A 15,967-nucleotide genomic window follows, 5' to 3' on the forward strand; every position below is an offset into this window, starting at 1 on the left:
ACAGTCCAAGCAGTAGACTATGTATTTACATGCTTCTGCCTCTGTACAAGACGTTTTCAATATGACTACAGTAGGAATTTTTCTCGTTCGCAAGGAGGTTTATTACAGGGTTCGTACGGGTCATGGAAAACCTGGAAAGTCATGGAATTTTACTTTATTGCTTTTAAGGCCTTGAAAGTCATGGAAAATTATTTTTTCCATTGGAAAGTCATGGAAAGTCATGGAATATCAAAATTATGGACAACTATAGTATTTTCTCACTATACAAGTGAATAAATGGAGATATTTCAACCATTTTCTTCTCGTATTTTCTTTCATTCGTAACATACCGACTGATTGTACTTGTGAATGTGTTCACTATGATCGATGGATAAGCGCTGTGTACGTGGGTGTGTACGTGTACGATACGAACTACGTGTGTATGGTCAGTGTATGGCGGTACGGTCCACATCGTGCGCACATGGCTAGCTTGCGAGCGAGCTCGCTAGCGCTAGCTCAGTTCAGCAAGCTAGCGCACGTGTACGTGTGCAGTGTGTGTGTGCATATGATGATGGTGCCAACGCGACATGTGATACTCCAAGAACGAATGTAATGCCTCGATTGCACTTTGGCTTTGCATTAAATTGCGACCACTTAGACTACTACAATTTTTACACTTCTCCAATAAATGAGGAAAAAGTAAATTAGTAATATTTGTTTTTTAATTTTCATTATTTAAATAAAAAAGGAACAATACTGACGTGTCAACAAGGCAAATTGGCAGCGCTAGCTCGTTGACGATCTATATATCGACGCGACGGCATGTGTTTTGAAACTTTTGTGCATGTGTTGATTCTTCATGAAACGGAGTTGTTTATTTTCACAGACCTTGGAACTCGTCACGTGGATATTTTCACCATTACAAATTTTGTGGAAGTGATATTCAAAATGCCTGGAAATTGTCATTTTAAGGATGCTTGGTTAGAACACCCGGATTACCGTGGCTGGATTTTGAAAGAAAGTTCCGATCTGGGGACTGCTAGATGTGCTGTTTGTATGTGTAAATTCAGTGTCCGTAATATGGGCGAAGCAGCCGTCAAGAGCCACAAGAAGAGTGAAAAACACACAGCAAACCTCCAACAGCAACAACGTCGTAAGTGAGCATTTTTAATGTGAATTTTACCGATCCTTTATTGAGCATGAATCCAAATAATGACTGATAATAATTATATAAAAATGAAAGATTTGAGATTATTTAGCGATGCGATGTCACCTCGCAGGCATTGGTTACTGCTTACTGCGACCAGCCCGTTCGGGAGCGTCCCCGGCCCCGGGCCGGGCCGGCTAGGTTACTGCATGCAACAGCCCGAACGCTAACCCAGGGGGCTCCGCACTCACACGCCAGTGTTGTACCGGGCACTGTATGTGGACTGCAGAAAAAAAAAATAATAATAATTTACCTTAAAATTGACCCCAAAAATCATAAAACTAAATTTTGTACTTACAATTGGGTCCAACAGTTTGCTTGCCTTGAGAAGTATTTCCTCCTTTCTATTTCTTTAAAATATGTTTTTAAGGAATGAGTCAAAATTAGTCCACTTGTCTTAGTGACTTACATCAATTGGCCAAAAGTTGCCGTGAATTTTTTTTTTTTTCCTTCCCCATACTGTCAAACGGTTGTCAAAATAGGAAAACGTTTATGCTTTTAATGGTCGTTTGAACGGCAGTTAAACGTTTTGACTCGGCCCTAAATCTTACCAAATGATGATATTTATATTTTATTTATTTTAATAGACATTTTTTTCTTTTCTCCTAGATTCTACTCTCTCACTCAAGAGCTTCTTCAAGGCAAAAGGTGCAGAAAGTTCATCAGTATCTATCACGTCTACAGATGCAACAACCAGTACTTGTGCGCCATCAACCTCTAAAGTGACAACTCCCATTCCTGTTGCTGCAAGAGAGGAAACTTTAAAAGCTGAAATACTCTGGTGTCTGAAAGTGGTGGAGGATCATTTATCATTTCATTCTTGCCAGCACAACAGTGAGCTCTTTCAAAGAATGTTTCCGGACTCAGCTATTGCTAAGGGTTTCACGTTGTCAGAAACAAAATGTCGGTATATGACGGTGTTTGGTTTGGGCCCATATGTGCAAGACCTCCTTTATGACAACATAAAACAATCAAACCACTATGTGATACTGTTTGATGAAAGCCTCAACAAGAAGCTCCAGAAAAAGCAGATGGACTTCCTCATAAGAACATGGCAACACAATGAAGTTTGCACTCGCTACTTGACGTCTGTGTTCATCGGACATGGTTCAGCTGTTCACCTCAAGGAAGAACTGAATAAAGTTCTGCACACAGTTGGCTTGGAAAAATTACTGCAAATATCAATGGATGGTCCCAACGTTAATTGGAAGATGTATGATGACTTTACGCGAGAGTACACTGCTGACCTGACCAAATCCATACTGAATATAGGCTCATGCGGGCTCCATATAGTTAATGGTGCTTTTCTGACAGGTGCCAAGGCTGCTGACTGGGAGGTGGAAAGCTTTCTATCATCCTTGTATTACCTGTTTTCTGATTCCCCTGCCAGAAGAGAGGATTATCAGAAGATAACTGGAGATCATACCATGCCACTTAAGTTTTGCAAGACCCGATGGCTGGAAAACCTTCCTGTTGCAGAGAGAGCAATCAGCATCTGGGAGAGTGTATGTGCGTATGTTAAAGCAGTAGAAGAGAAGAAAATCCCTCACCCAAAGAACAAGTCCTTTGAAACTGTTTCAAAATGTACTCATATAACTGATTTCTTAGCAAGACTGTACTTCTTCATATCTGTTGCAAAGCTGGTCAATCCTTTCCTAACAGACTATCAGACTGATGCACCAATGCTGCCCTTTTTAGCTGAAGACCTTACTAGAATGCTTGCATCCCTTATGCAGCGATTTTTAAAGCTGGACAGGAGTACCATTACTTCTCCTTACAAGATAATGCAGGTAGATGTTAGCAGTGAGGCCATTCAGCTGCCCTTGGCCAAGTTGGACATTGGATTCTACACTGAGAAGAAGCTGAAAGATCTGAAGGCGAAAAATATCATCAGTGAGCTGAAAGTTCTGGAATTTCGCACTCAAGCAAAGAAGTTTCTTGCTGCAATGACCCGGAAGCTCATTGAGCGATGTCCGCTTAAGTATGCACTTGTGAGAAATATAGGATGCTTGAGTCCAAAGAACATGGCAAAAGACAAAGAAAACTCCACTGCAAAGCTGAAGAGGGTGCTTAACACCCTTAGTGATGCCCACAGACTTAAGGATTCATGTGACGATATCCTAAGAGAATACTCAGAAGCATGTGATGAGGCATCAAGAAGTGCAGAGATGAGAGACTTTGATCCAAAGAAAGAGAGATTGGACTCTGTAATGTGCAAATTTCTGTCCGAGTCTCGCTATTCGACCCTCTTAAAGTTGGTCCGCATGTTGCTTGTCTTGTCCCATGGACAAGCCTCCATTGAGAGAGGTTTCTCAATCAACAACGAAGTTGAAGAGGACAATCTCCTGGGACACTCACTGATATCATTGAGGGCCATTTATGACCATATCAAGTATGTTGGAGGAATCAAGAATGTGACTATTGACAAATCAATCATGTTGGCTGCGTCTGCAGGCAGGCAGAAATACCACATCTATCTCGATGAACAGAGGCGTAAAAAGGAAAAGGAAAAGAAAGAAGGAAAGAGAAAAGGACTGATGGATGGTTTGGAAGAACTAAAGGCCAAACAAATGAGACTGCAAGCAGATGTGAAAAGTCTTCACACCTCAGCAGACAAGTATGCTGAGGAAGCAGAGTCACAAGGAAGATTGACTTGTATTTCCAAATCAAACAGCCTCCGACGTACAGCAAAGGAGAAGGCATCCCAGTTACAAGTAATTCAGAAACAGATTGATGAACAGCTGAATGCCATTAAGAATTATTAAAGAACTTGGACAGTTTGTTACCAATGCCACCAAATATTCAGACAGGTGCAATGTGTAGAGGGATTTCTTTCAAACAGCTACATGAAGATGTCTCAAGAAAAAACTCATTCAGAAATTATTGACCAGCTTAATGCTAGCGAAACAAGAATTCATCAGCTGATGTGAGTAGGCCTACTGTGTTTTGTTGGTGAAATCAAAATTGGTGATGGTATGTGTGTGAGTTTGTGTGTTGGTGTTGTTTTGTTTTCTTTTTTTTTTGGGGGGGGGGTAGTTACCTTGTACATGCAAAGGAGAGCTATTGAAGGAATCATGGTGGTCCATGAAACCAGGAACAGGCAATTTGTATTCTTTAGAAGTGAAAATTGCCATTAAAAAATGGACAATTGTTGATATGAATACATGTATGTGTAATTGTAAGAATATTATATAGCAGTGCATATCGAATATGATGAAAAAATAACATGTAATTGTAACAGATGAAATAACTAGATAACAAAAGCTGCCTTTCTATTAGTAGACTTGAAACATGCACTTTGCTTCGCTTTGATTTGAGATCAAATTTTCAGTCTACCGTGTAAAAAAAATGTGTAAAAGTCATGGAAAGGTCATGGAATTCTGGCTAGAAAAGTCATGGAAAGTCATGGAATTAAATTTATGAGAAAGAGTATGAACCCTGTATTATAATAGGATTCCATTATATAGTCCTGATGCTCAGACCTTTTAATACAAAGAACATAATTCAACAGCTTACAGCACATAGTGTACATGTACACAATGTAAACGCAGCATTTTTACTTTGCAAATTGAATACATGGGTCCATGCATTGCATACTGTAAGTGTTTTTTTGTGGGTCTGATTAGGTTTAGTCCAAATCGGCCCAAATTGTACGGTCCAATAAAGTTTAGTCCGCATAAGTTTACGTCGAAAGGGTCCCAACAAGCCCCAGCAGAACTGGTCCAATTCAGTTTAGTCTACATCAGGCCCAGTAAAAGGTTCCAATTAAGGTTAGTCCTGTATCCGCTCCAGTACAATGGGGCCAATTAGTTTAGTCCATATCAGTCCAAGTAGAAAAGATGCGATTATTATGTCTCCACATCAGGGGGGCGTTTCACAAAACTTGTCATCAGTGACAAATGACAGTTTTTGTTATAAGCTACTGAAATCCTTGCTTCTGATTGGTTATTAGCAGATTTGTCACTGATTTTTTTGTCTTGAAAAATGTTTTGTGAAACAGGTCCCTGGTCACATGGAATGGCTCCATCCAAGTCCGCACCTCTTCAAGGAGCACAGGTCCAATTCGTTTTAGTCTACGTCTGCTCCTGGTAATGAGCTCTTCCACGTATCATCCCACAGACAATGCAGCTTTTGGTCCACGTGATAGTTAAACGAGTGACAGCGCTTACAAGTCTTTATCCCGCACCGGTAGCTGACGACGTTTCCTGCCGAATCTCTCCCGCGGCAGTACTTGAGACCGCACGGGTACCAACCGATACAGACCTCCAGCTGGCACGAGCAAGGTAGCTGAACTTCCGGTACCCCACCGCACTGTTTTTCGTTGCTGGAGACTGGCAATGCTTGTACAGCGTTCATGAGAGCTGTGTAGGTCAGATTGGATCCTGCAAGTTGGAAAAGAGAGAAGTTGAAGAATAATGTAGCATGAATGATTACTTGTGTTAATTGTTTATGGAGGAAATATTAGATCAATGCAGTCTGTGATCTGACATTTGCTTCAGGCTTTATTTATCAAAGGCAGAGAGTTAGAATTTAAGTTGCCATTGTGTTTTAGGTGAGGATTAGGGTTTTAGGTGAGGTTTAGGGTTTTCAGGTTTAGGGTTTAGGGTTTTAGGTGAGGTTTTAGGTGAGGTTTAGGGTTTAGGGTTTTAGATGAGGTTTAGGGTTTTAGGTGAGGATTATGGTTTTCAGGTTTAGGGTTTTCAGGTTTAGTGTTTTAGGGTTAGGTTTTGGGTTAGCTTGGGGTTAGGTATAGTGTCGAGACTAGGGTTGAGACTAAGGTTGAGGCTAGGAACCCTATCATTGTAATAAAATGACAGCAGAACAATGTCACTGGAGAATGTGTCAGGAAATTATACATCCCACCCTAAATACATGTAAGATGAACCCTCGAGAGACAGTAGAGAAAGTGGTCTATATAGACAGGTGGTTCATAGCATATGTTACTTTAATGCCAGTGTATTAAAGTGGGATACAAAACATTTATTGGAAAACAAAATTGTCTTTGTAGACAAGGGGAGACAAAACAAGATTTTACAATACCAGCAAATCCAGTGAAAAGCAATTGAATCTCTTATTCACCATGCCGCGATTTGATTGCATTATAACAATGGGGATGGTAAACTTGTCCAGTTTCAGCTAATTTGGGAATATCATTTTTTGAGGCCATGAAAGGGGATGTGATTTATAACCAATTTGATCCTTTCCATGGCTTAATTACATTACCGGTACATGGGCATAAATCTACTACATGTACATGTATTTAGTACCGGTACTTAACAGTTGACAGAATGTTGTAGTTAAAATACGCACATTACACAGAGCTTCCACAAAAAGGGGTGCATAATATGACAGAAATACAATCATACACATGTGTTAATAAATGGTGGTGTGGATTGTGAGAATATACATGTAAATTATAGTTTAAGAGAAGAAAGAAAAAAAAACGAAAAAAAAAAAACGCAATACTCATACACTGTACTAACAAACCACCGCATGGACCCATGTACATGTATTCAATTTGCAAAGTGAAAATGCTGCTTTTACATTGTGTACATGTACACTGTATCTAGAATTATAATATAATACATGTTTGCATGTTTGACTTTATGCAACATACAAATGTTTGTGACAAGAAACATTGCATGTAATTATGTTCCCTTCAAATCCTCATAGCCATCCCCCTTAATCCTCTCCCTCTCTCTCTCTATTCCCCTCCCTTTTCTGTCTGTCTGTCTGTCTGTCTGTCTCTCGCTCTCTCTCCTTCACCCTCCCTCTCCAATCTCCCCCCCCCCCCTCTTTTCTCTCTCCATCTCTCTCTCTCTCTCCATCTCTCTCTCTCTATCTCTCCATCTCTCTCTCTCTGACTCTCTTTCTCTCTCTCTTTCTCTTTCTCTCTCTCATTATCTCTCCTTTTATCAACTTTCCAACACCACAAATCATCTTACATGTACTACAAGCTAATAATATTGCTAATATAACTTTTTGTGCAATTGTTATGTGTGGGTTAGAATATGTTAATTCAGGGAATAAATATATCTAAAAGGAATTTATCATGCAAATCAGGCTACTGGTACAATTATTTTTTCATTTATCTTAAACAAATTGAATAAGAAAAGTTATATAGTGCACATGTAAACAAAAAAATCTTGTTTTAAATTGTGTAAATGATGAAATAAAATGTAGTTCCATTTCAGTTACAACAAAATGAAAGACATAACAATGTTAGTGAATGATGAATTCAGTTGCTTGCATCAAATGTAAACACTTTTGGAAACAGTCTTAACCTTAAACAAAATATCTGTCTTTCATTATACTGTATGTATACCGATATGCACAATCTTTTTTCTTCTAAAATTGTTTCAAGAAATCTCCCATTTCACATGAAAAAATAAAAAAATATTTTATGATTGTAGCTTTCATAACTAGTATTAGTCAATCACAAGGATTTTCTGCAATCAACATGTGTTTATGCTTATATTACATGTACATGTACATGTACATGTATATCGATTCCAAGTACATTCAGCTGCTGTTCTTAGGCAATGCAAAAAATACAATATATTCTGTATGCAAATAGCGACCATATCACCCCAAAAAACCTTTACAATAAGCATTCAGGAATTTATATTGCTTCTGCATTTACATGTACATGTACATGTAAGTACCCCAGCACAAAGATAAAAAAAAAGCAAAGTTTCATGCAATTTTTAGAGCTGCTGAATATAGATTATAATTTTATACATTCAATAAGGTACAAAGAAAGCATCATTTTTACTCAATAATGTATTTTTGCATTGGATCTGTATTCTGTACGTACATGTACATGTAGGTGTACATGTACCGTATGTTGTTTTAATTTTAGATAGCTTTTCTCCTGGACTGGTCTTACCAATGTTCTTTTCCTTTTTTTTTCTTTTCTTGTTAAATCTTTCTCTGTTTCTCTCTCCTACTCTCTCTGCCTCCCAAGCAAGTCTTCATTGCCTCTTCAGTTTATCTCAGATGGTAGATCTATTCTACATGTGTTTTTTCCTTGTTGTTTTTTGTTCCCCCCCCCCCCTCTCTCTCTCTCTCTCTCTCTCACACCCTTCTTTCCTTGCCCCCCCCCCCCCTCTCCTCTCTCTCTCTCTCTCTCACTTTCTCTCTCTCCTTCTCACTTTCTCTCTCTCCTTCTCTATAGACTTACTATTCCTCTCTCTTTCCTCCTCTCTCTTTCCCCCTCTCTCTCTCCATAATCTATAATGCGTCTTTGTTAAAAACTCAAGTGAAGAAATAAGTACCAATGAATCAAAATCAAAAGAGGATGCCATGAAAACATAAAACATGACTGTGAAACAGGCCAATTTCCAAGTGAATTAAAAAGATACAAAACAAACAATTGATAAATATTGCAAAGCTTTTAAAATGGACAATGACTTGCTGCAAATACATATTTTTGTATTTTTTCCATTCTTTTTTTTAAAACAAATTTTGAAAGAATTGAGGAAGAGAAATACCCTTGATAGTATGAGCCCATTTAGGGTAGAGAAGAGAAGCCCTGTTGCCTGTTGGGGGAGGAAAGGAGTTAATAAACCATTGATGGCACCGTAAAGCCTCGCTCACACACGATGTGAAACAGGACCACAAAATATAAGTTATGGGGCAAAATATTATCACCCCTGTAACATAAAGCTTTATAGCAATTGATCATACATGTACATTCGATCGATCCTATGATCATTTGATTGTATCTAGTGATCAAATGCAAAATAGCGATTAATTGCCAACTTATCTTGGTGTTACAAGGCCCCTATACATGTATCTGATGCACATATGGGGCGTTTGTTGTGAACAGTCACTTTCATTGTTCTTTTTTTCTTTTCATGCCGGCCCAAGTGCTGGCCATTCATTGACACATGGATTCTTGAGGTGGTTGACCACATCAAGTGTGAACGAAGCTTAGGGAAACATAACAAATTATTTAAACAACAGACCGGTTTACTAACATTCAAATTGTATGCATACTTTTTAAACAAAGGTTGTTCTTGACAACCTAAGCTTGCTTGAGGCTTGTCCGATACAGCAACAAGTAATGTATGCAGACTGGATTTATTAATAACACGTTAATGGAATAACTCGTTGATGAAATTTAACTCTTTGCTAGGTCCCCAGGTAAGAAACATCTACACATTTGAACGTGTTGGTTAAACCGGTCTATTCATCAAAAACATACAAAACAATCTATCAAACTAGTTATCTTTAACTTCTTCTGGATAGGGTACATGTACTGTATTTTTAAAGAAATCATAACAGAAAACAAAATTTTATAACATGTAAATGACATGAAGACTACATGATTAAATCTCTACTTTCAAAAAGGTGCATCAAGATTTCTCTTCTAAATCTCTAGTTCTCTACTGAATAAAAGCGACTCTAAATGATGATTAATGCTTCTCTATCTAAATGTTCATTTTCAGTTAAGTGCCAATGATTTAAGGTGAATTATATTCCTTTTAAATATCATAATATACTGTTACAAAATAGCTATATGTACAAGTGTATGGAGGCAGCCTTTACACAAATTTACACAAATTTCAGCTCATTACACTGCATCATTCTTTAATTAGAGGTCCATTTTATTTTAAGCATGTACCATGTTGATACGTTTATGAAGAAACCTACCCATGAAAGGGGATCAGAGCCCTAAATAATGAGGATAAATACCTTTAGACCATGCTTTGATGTCAGCCGTTCTGGTGTATACTCTCTCCTTTGCCTCGATACATGTGTTGTAGATATGAGGGCTGATCCTCGCTGAGCGCTCAAGGTTGATTGACATGTCAAAGGTCATACTTTCCCTGCCCTTATCCTCTTCTGGATTGCGGATGGTGCCAGGGTTTTTCTTCGAGGGGGTGGAAGAAGGAGGGGAGAGGATAACAAAATCGAATTAAAAAATACATTTTTTGAAATAGCAGAATAGCAGATATGTATTAGTAACAATATCATAATTCTTTTAAGTTTTTACCTTCTGACTACTGCTACACAATAATCTGTAGCATAGGACATAAAGATTGCCTCTGGTGATTTTTAATTTCTCATTGCTGAGAGAGAAAAGCTGCGTTTGTTGATTGTGGGATGCAGGTGTAGACAGTAGAGGGCAGCATATTATGCGATGTCACTGTGACCACATTGATTTTGGAGGACGAGGTAATATATCAAGCCAACCTCATAAATGTGAGGACATGAGTTGGTCAGCTCTCTGTCTTCGCCTAGTACAAACTGACTTAGCGGACCCCAGTTCGAGACCGAGTCACAGATGGTGACGTTAAGTGTCGGTCCCCAGATGTAAATAATCATATTTGATCAATAAACGTCTGTAAAAACCCAATTACAAACACACATGGAATAGGTGTGATGGCCCAGGCCCACCATTGTTTTTACCATACCTGTCTCAGTTTGGACATAGCATCCGATGAGATGAACTCTGCTTTGCTGAATTTGGTGACAAAGCACATGATGTGGTACTGACTCTCAAGTCGCTCCTCCTCCCCAAGAACGATGGTTTTAAAGATGCGTACCTCCTAAAAATAACAGGAGGCAGATAAAATTCAAAAAGACATAATAAAGGCATAATTGCGGACTTCATTTTTTAGAGTGCTTACATACAAATCATTAGCCCTAGACTCTAGATGTCTCTTCATTTTAAACATTGGATATTTATATTTGGGGGTCCAGACTTCAATTTGAGTTGCCTGGGATTGAAATTTAGGTACTCCCAATTTTTTCCAACTTCTTGTCTCCTCAGTACAGACAGTAGAGGTAAGAGGTGTATGGCCAATAAGGGAGAAACTTTCCTATTTGAAAGAGAAGACCGTCTCTAATTAATATTATAATTGTCAGAGACCTTCTCATTCTGTACAGAGTAGGCCCTACAGACAGAAATATCTGTCTGCTTGGCCTTGGCTTGGACTTGGAGGATTTTTAACATATTTTGACTTTTGTTGAGTGCGCTCTCCTATCTCCTCCAAGGATTCAGTGAAAACAGACATAGTCTAAGGTATTAGTATTAAGGTAAATGAATGTTTCCTTGATTTTTGAACGATTATCCAACCATGATCATGATGGTGAAAAACAATCCAAAAAAAGGCAAAACTTAAAGGGAAAATTGAAAAATCGACACCCTAAATTATTATCTAGGGCCTAGAATCTAGGCCTAGGCTACATTAACAATTTAGCATTGACCAATATGAGTTGCTGGTGTGCTTATATACACTGCTAGTGCACTTACTTATATTCATAAGATAATAACTACATTTTAAGTCAGAACTTTGTAAGTTACGTACCGATTTGAAGTCAATGACCATTTTCACAAGTGTGCCATCCAGTTTTTGGAACTGCAGATAAATAACATCGCGTTTGACATCGGCGTTTATACTTTCTTGAACAAGGTCACCACCGTCGTTTTTTACGTTGATCACCAGTTGAGATGTAACTATATGACTTAAAATACAAAATAAAACTAAAAGTCCCCTAAGAGACTGGGTTAAACTGCAACAATTCGGCGACATTTTCAAGGTCTTCGTTTCCTCCTACACTTCCAAAATGAATTCATTTTGTTATGATGGCAATCTGCGCGCGCGTTATTGAAACACAGTGTTATTCTACTATGTGATATCCTCGTGATTTATCCCCAGGACCTCCGGGGGAGAGAACGCTCTGAGCTCCGTTGCCCAGACCAAGCACCGGCTACTAATTACGACGCACGTACAAAAGGAATACTCCACTTTTAAAAAGGCGAATATGTAAAATATATCAGATAAAAATGTTAACTTTCAAGATCAATTTCAATATAAGTATGAAATTATCTAATTTTGTGTACTTGAATATAACTTTGATTCATTTTTTGATTGGATAAAATCATGATTTATCAAATTATTATCACATTTAATACGTATGTATTACCCATTCCAACCGTATCTAATGAACTCGACCTTTCAATAGGCCTCTTTCAAGACGATCAGAAATAAGGTGCACTGTTCTCCATCGAGCTAAGGCCAAAATCGGCGACGTGTACCATTTTTCTCAGCCATCCAGCGTTTATTTCTCAAGAAATCATACCACTAAATATCAAAGATGGCAGCTGAGGATAACACTTCTGAACTTGCCTGCGTATACAGCGCACTTATCCTTCAAGATGACGACGTCCCAATCACGGTGAGAACCACATAGGCTGCATCATTGCAGGTGCCCATGTATAGCGATTTGTGTGATTTGTAGATATGATGAACATGATAAATGACATTCAATGAGTCATGTGGTTTTTAAACAGTGCAAGATTTATCTGTCTCTACCATAATTTTCTAAGTGTGTATGAAAGTCCAATGCTGCTGAGGTGTGTCTGATTATGATGAGAAATGAACCGGTGAATAATTTAATAAATGACATGTGAATTGTGATCACTGTTGTATTTTCACACATTGGATGCCTAAAATGTGATTCTGTTGCTTCTGCTCAACAGAATGCGAGGTAAGAGCACTGGTCCGACAATAAGGACTGTACGCATAAACGAGAATATTCACAAACGCGGACATATCAGTATCACGTCCTAGAAAATAGGGATCCGCACGTTGGCAACGTGAAAAACGGATTTCGTGATGATGCCTCATGATGCATTTCTCATTGATAGAGACTTTCATGTTATGAACAATAACTCCTCGGCAAGACAGACAACCTGTAAAAGTAGATGGTGAACAGGGTATTTTATTATGCGGAATCCGTTTTTCGAATTGCCAGCGCGCACCCTACACCGGCAGAGCGAGAAGAAAAGAGACATCCGCCAAAATTAATATTTTTTAGGACGCGATTTGTCCGCGTTTATGAAGATTTCCTCGGACCTTCGCCCCTACTGATTGTGATGTGTCTCTTTACTGCATTCATCTGGGTCTTTCCTTTGCTGAATAGAATACATTTCTTTAAGTACCTGGTGTGAAAGCGTGGAGGCACAAAAGTGCATTAGTGCCACAGTGTGACCAGATGAAGGTAAAAGGCTTGAAATTACCTGTTAAAGACAGATAACTTGAATTTTACTCTACCCCTCTCCTTCTCTCTCCTCTTTTTCTCTCTCCTCTTTTCTCTCTCCTCTTTCTCTCTCCTCTTTCTCCCTTCTCTCCTCTCCTCTTTCTCTCCTCGTTCTCTCTTCTCTCTTCTCTCTGCCTCTCTCTTCCTCTCTCTGCCTCTCTCTTCCTCTCTCTGCCTCTCTCTATCTCTCTCCTCTCTTTCTTTCTCTTTCTCTCTCTTTCTCTCTCTTTCTCTCTCTTTCTCTCTTCTCTCTTCTCTATCCTCTCTCCTCTCTCCTCTCTCCTCTTCCTCTCTTTATCTATCTCCTCTCTCTTTCTCTTCCTCTTCTGTCTCTCCTCCCCATCTCTTGACCTCCACCCCCCCCCCCCCCCTTTCTCCCCTTCAGGGAAAGAAATACTCTGGGCGAATTAGCCCCCAAAATTTGCATAGAGTTCAATGCAAAAAAAATTAAAGAGTGTTATTTTCATGCAAGCAAGCTTGAAAAGTAGCCCCCGAAATGTTTTTAATAATTTTTTCCCTGCGTCCTCTTTCTCCATACAGGCTGACAAGCTGCAGACCCTGATCAAGGCAGCCGGTGTGTCAGTTGAGCCCTACTGGCCCGGTCTCTTCGCCAAGGCCCTGGGAAGCATTGATGTGTCTTCCCTCATCTCCAACGTTGGAGCTGGAGGTGGTGGTGCAGCCGCTGCCCCTGCTGGTGATGCCGGTGGTGAAGCCGCTGCCGAAGGTAAACCAAGAAACCCCAGAAATTGGGGGGGGGGGTGGTATCGAAAGGGGAACAGGATCTGACAAACTCCATGATAGTCAAGAATAGACTTGTGGGGGGCAAGTTAAATAAGATCTGGTGACATCTAAGAGGTCAAGCAAGAATAGATATTTGAAAGGTGGGGTCATGCATTATAATCCAAGATTGCGGCCGCATGTTTTGCCTAATCTCTAAGACCAATATTATTAATTTCAAAGTCATGAAAAGGCACTAAATATCTACAAACATGGTCTACAACAACCCCACGTGACAAAATAATCCCAGCTTTGCATTTTTTTTAAGCAATTTGATAGCTCAAAACTTGAAAATTTTAGGCATTAAAAAAAAGTCTGCCAATTTGTTTTCCCATAAATGATATTGATCGGCGATCGGAAATTATTATCAGATCTCGCCTGATCAGCTCAAGATCTGCCCCCGTTCCGATGATTGGTTACAGGCCTACTTTAAACTTTGGAAAGCAGTTTAAAAGCACTGAAAGGGCTCTGAGAAAACAATGAAATGCATCGAGTCAGAGTGAGAAATTCCATTTTGAGCATGTATTAGCTCATATTTGCTCCAATAACTTCACATATCCATCAGCTTATAAAACTGTATTATCCCAGAAACGGTCATTTATCATTGTGGAAGATTGTTTCAGTGCGAGAAACAAAAACAAACGAGCATTCAAAATTTAGCTGAGCAGATAATATGCTTTATCTCTAGATGTGTAGCAAGTACACGCATCCAATTTTAGTCCCTGCTAACATTGTTGTCTTGGTTTTGTTTTTCCCCATTACAGAGAAGAAGGAGGAAGTGAAGGACGAGTCCGAGGAGTCTGATGATGACATGGGCTTTGGTAAGTTCACGTTCATATTCAATGCATCCATGATAACATGGATCAATATATTATGGCTACCCTAGCAATATGTCATGTATGACGTACAGTTAACAATGTAATTATTCATACCCCTCATGAATTTGATGGGGTTTTTTGTTTTTCGTAACTCAAGAATGAAAGGTGGACTGGTTGAATTTGGACCTTATTTTAAAACTATAGATGTAAGCTTGAGTTTGTTACATTCTCAAGAAACATAAATAATCAATCAATTTTTCACATGATTAGAAAATTACACAACTTTATAAGGGTGTGAATAATTTAGTTGTTAACTGTACCTATGTCTTTTTTACGTTTTATCCATTTATTTCATTTAAAAGATTTGTTTACGACTAGATGTAGGGCTTAACACTAACTTTTTAGGATGGGGGCTCAGATTGAACTTTCAGAGTATGTATGCATGTGCCCTTTGTAAACAAAATCAAATCATAGTTTTAGGGGTCCGTACTTCGAATTTGGGCGCTCATGTGTCTTGGGACCCGTTTCCTAAATTACATTTTGCTACCATGGTTTTCCGCATCGTGTGAACAGATCTTTAGAAACACATGCTGCCCATTAGATACAGTTGAAGTTAAAACTAACCATTTTCCTCTTGTATCTTATTTTCCTTCACACACTTACAGGTCTGTTCGATTAGAAACCTTGGACACACCCCTCTGCTCCATGACATCCATCTCTGCCTGTCCCAAAATGGACTCCATCGTGGATGCATCAACATCATCATCGTCATCCATCACATTGAGAAGAATGATATACAGGTGCCATGGGGTGGTTTGCCCCTCATCGCATCTAAACCTCCAACATCGATGGACTATTTATCAGACTCAATAAATGGCCTTGTTGGAACAGGCAGTCTTTGATTTTTGTGGCAAAAACGCAACCTTTAGTATTGCCCGGTTGTTTTATTAAGCGTCTTAACGTGTTATGTGTGAGTCGTTATCATGTGACTGGCTGAAGGATGCAAACTCATTGATTTTTATTTCTTATCTTTAGTTGTTGAGCTGAAGAAGAAATAACAATTTTGTAATGGATTCTCATCTATTTTTTAAATCATTAATTGTTCTTCTTTTTCTTTTCTGATTTACATCTT

General features: G+C 38.9%; 3 protein-coding genes across 4 annotated transcripts; 2 read left to right on the top strand and 1 right to left on the bottom strand.

Moving 5' to 3' along the window:
- The first annotated feature begins 579 nt into the window (after positions 1-579).
- LOC115921107 lies at positions 580-4,622 on the top strand. The gene is made up of 2 exons (XM_030978196.1): positions 580-1,132; positions 1,796-4,622. Exons 1-2 carry the CDS (start codon positions 802-804, stop codon positions 3,949-3,951), a joined length of 2,487 nt encoding a protein of 828 aa, XP_030834056.1. The 5' UTR covers positions 580-801; the 3' UTR covers positions 3,952-4,622.
- A 259-nt stretch (positions 4,623-4,881) lies between these two features.
- On the bottom strand, positions 4,882-11,929 carry LOC589155 (out at first protein). 2 transcript variants are annotated; one of them, XM_030978198.1, is made up of 5 exons: positions 11,506-11,929; positions 10,609-10,743; positions 9,887-10,064; positions 8,680-8,727; positions 4,882-5,568 (listed from the first exon to the last, which is right to left on the bottom strand). In XM_030978198.1, exons 1-5 carry the CDS (start codon positions 11,728-11,730, stop codon positions 5,255-5,257), a joined length of 900 nt encoding a protein of 299 aa, XP_030834058.1. In that variant the 5' UTR covers positions 11,731-11,929; the 3' UTR covers positions 4,882-5,254. The 2 variants fall into 2 exon arrangements, with proteins under 2 accessions (XP_030834058.1, XP_030834059.1); XM_030978199.1 differs by lacking the exon at positions 8,680-8,727 and having other exon boundaries at positions 11,506-11,803.
- Positions 11,930-12,151: 222 nt separating this feature from the next.
- Positions 12,152-15,757, top strand: LOC589183 (60S acidic ribosomal protein P1). The gene is made up of 4 exons (XM_788832.5): positions 12,152-12,376; positions 13,781-13,964; positions 14,782-14,838; positions 15,501-15,757. Exons 1-4 carry the CDS (start codon positions 12,296-12,298, stop codon positions 15,512-15,514), a joined length of 336 nt encoding a protein of 111 aa, XP_793925.1. The 5' UTR covers positions 12,152-12,295; the 3' UTR covers positions 15,515-15,757.
- The last annotated feature ends 210 nt before the right edge of the window (positions 15,758-15,967 follow it).

The sequence above is a fragment of the Strongylocentrotus purpuratus genome, unplaced genomic scaffold (genome assembly GCF_000002235.5).
Source record: "Strongylocentrotus purpuratus isolate Spur 01 unplaced genomic scaffold, Spur_5.0 spur5_scaffold_1, whole genome shotgun sequence".
Taxonomy (NCBI): Eukaryota; Metazoa; Echinodermata; class Echinoidea; order Camarodonta; family Strongylocentrotidae; genus Strongylocentrotus; species Strongylocentrotus purpuratus.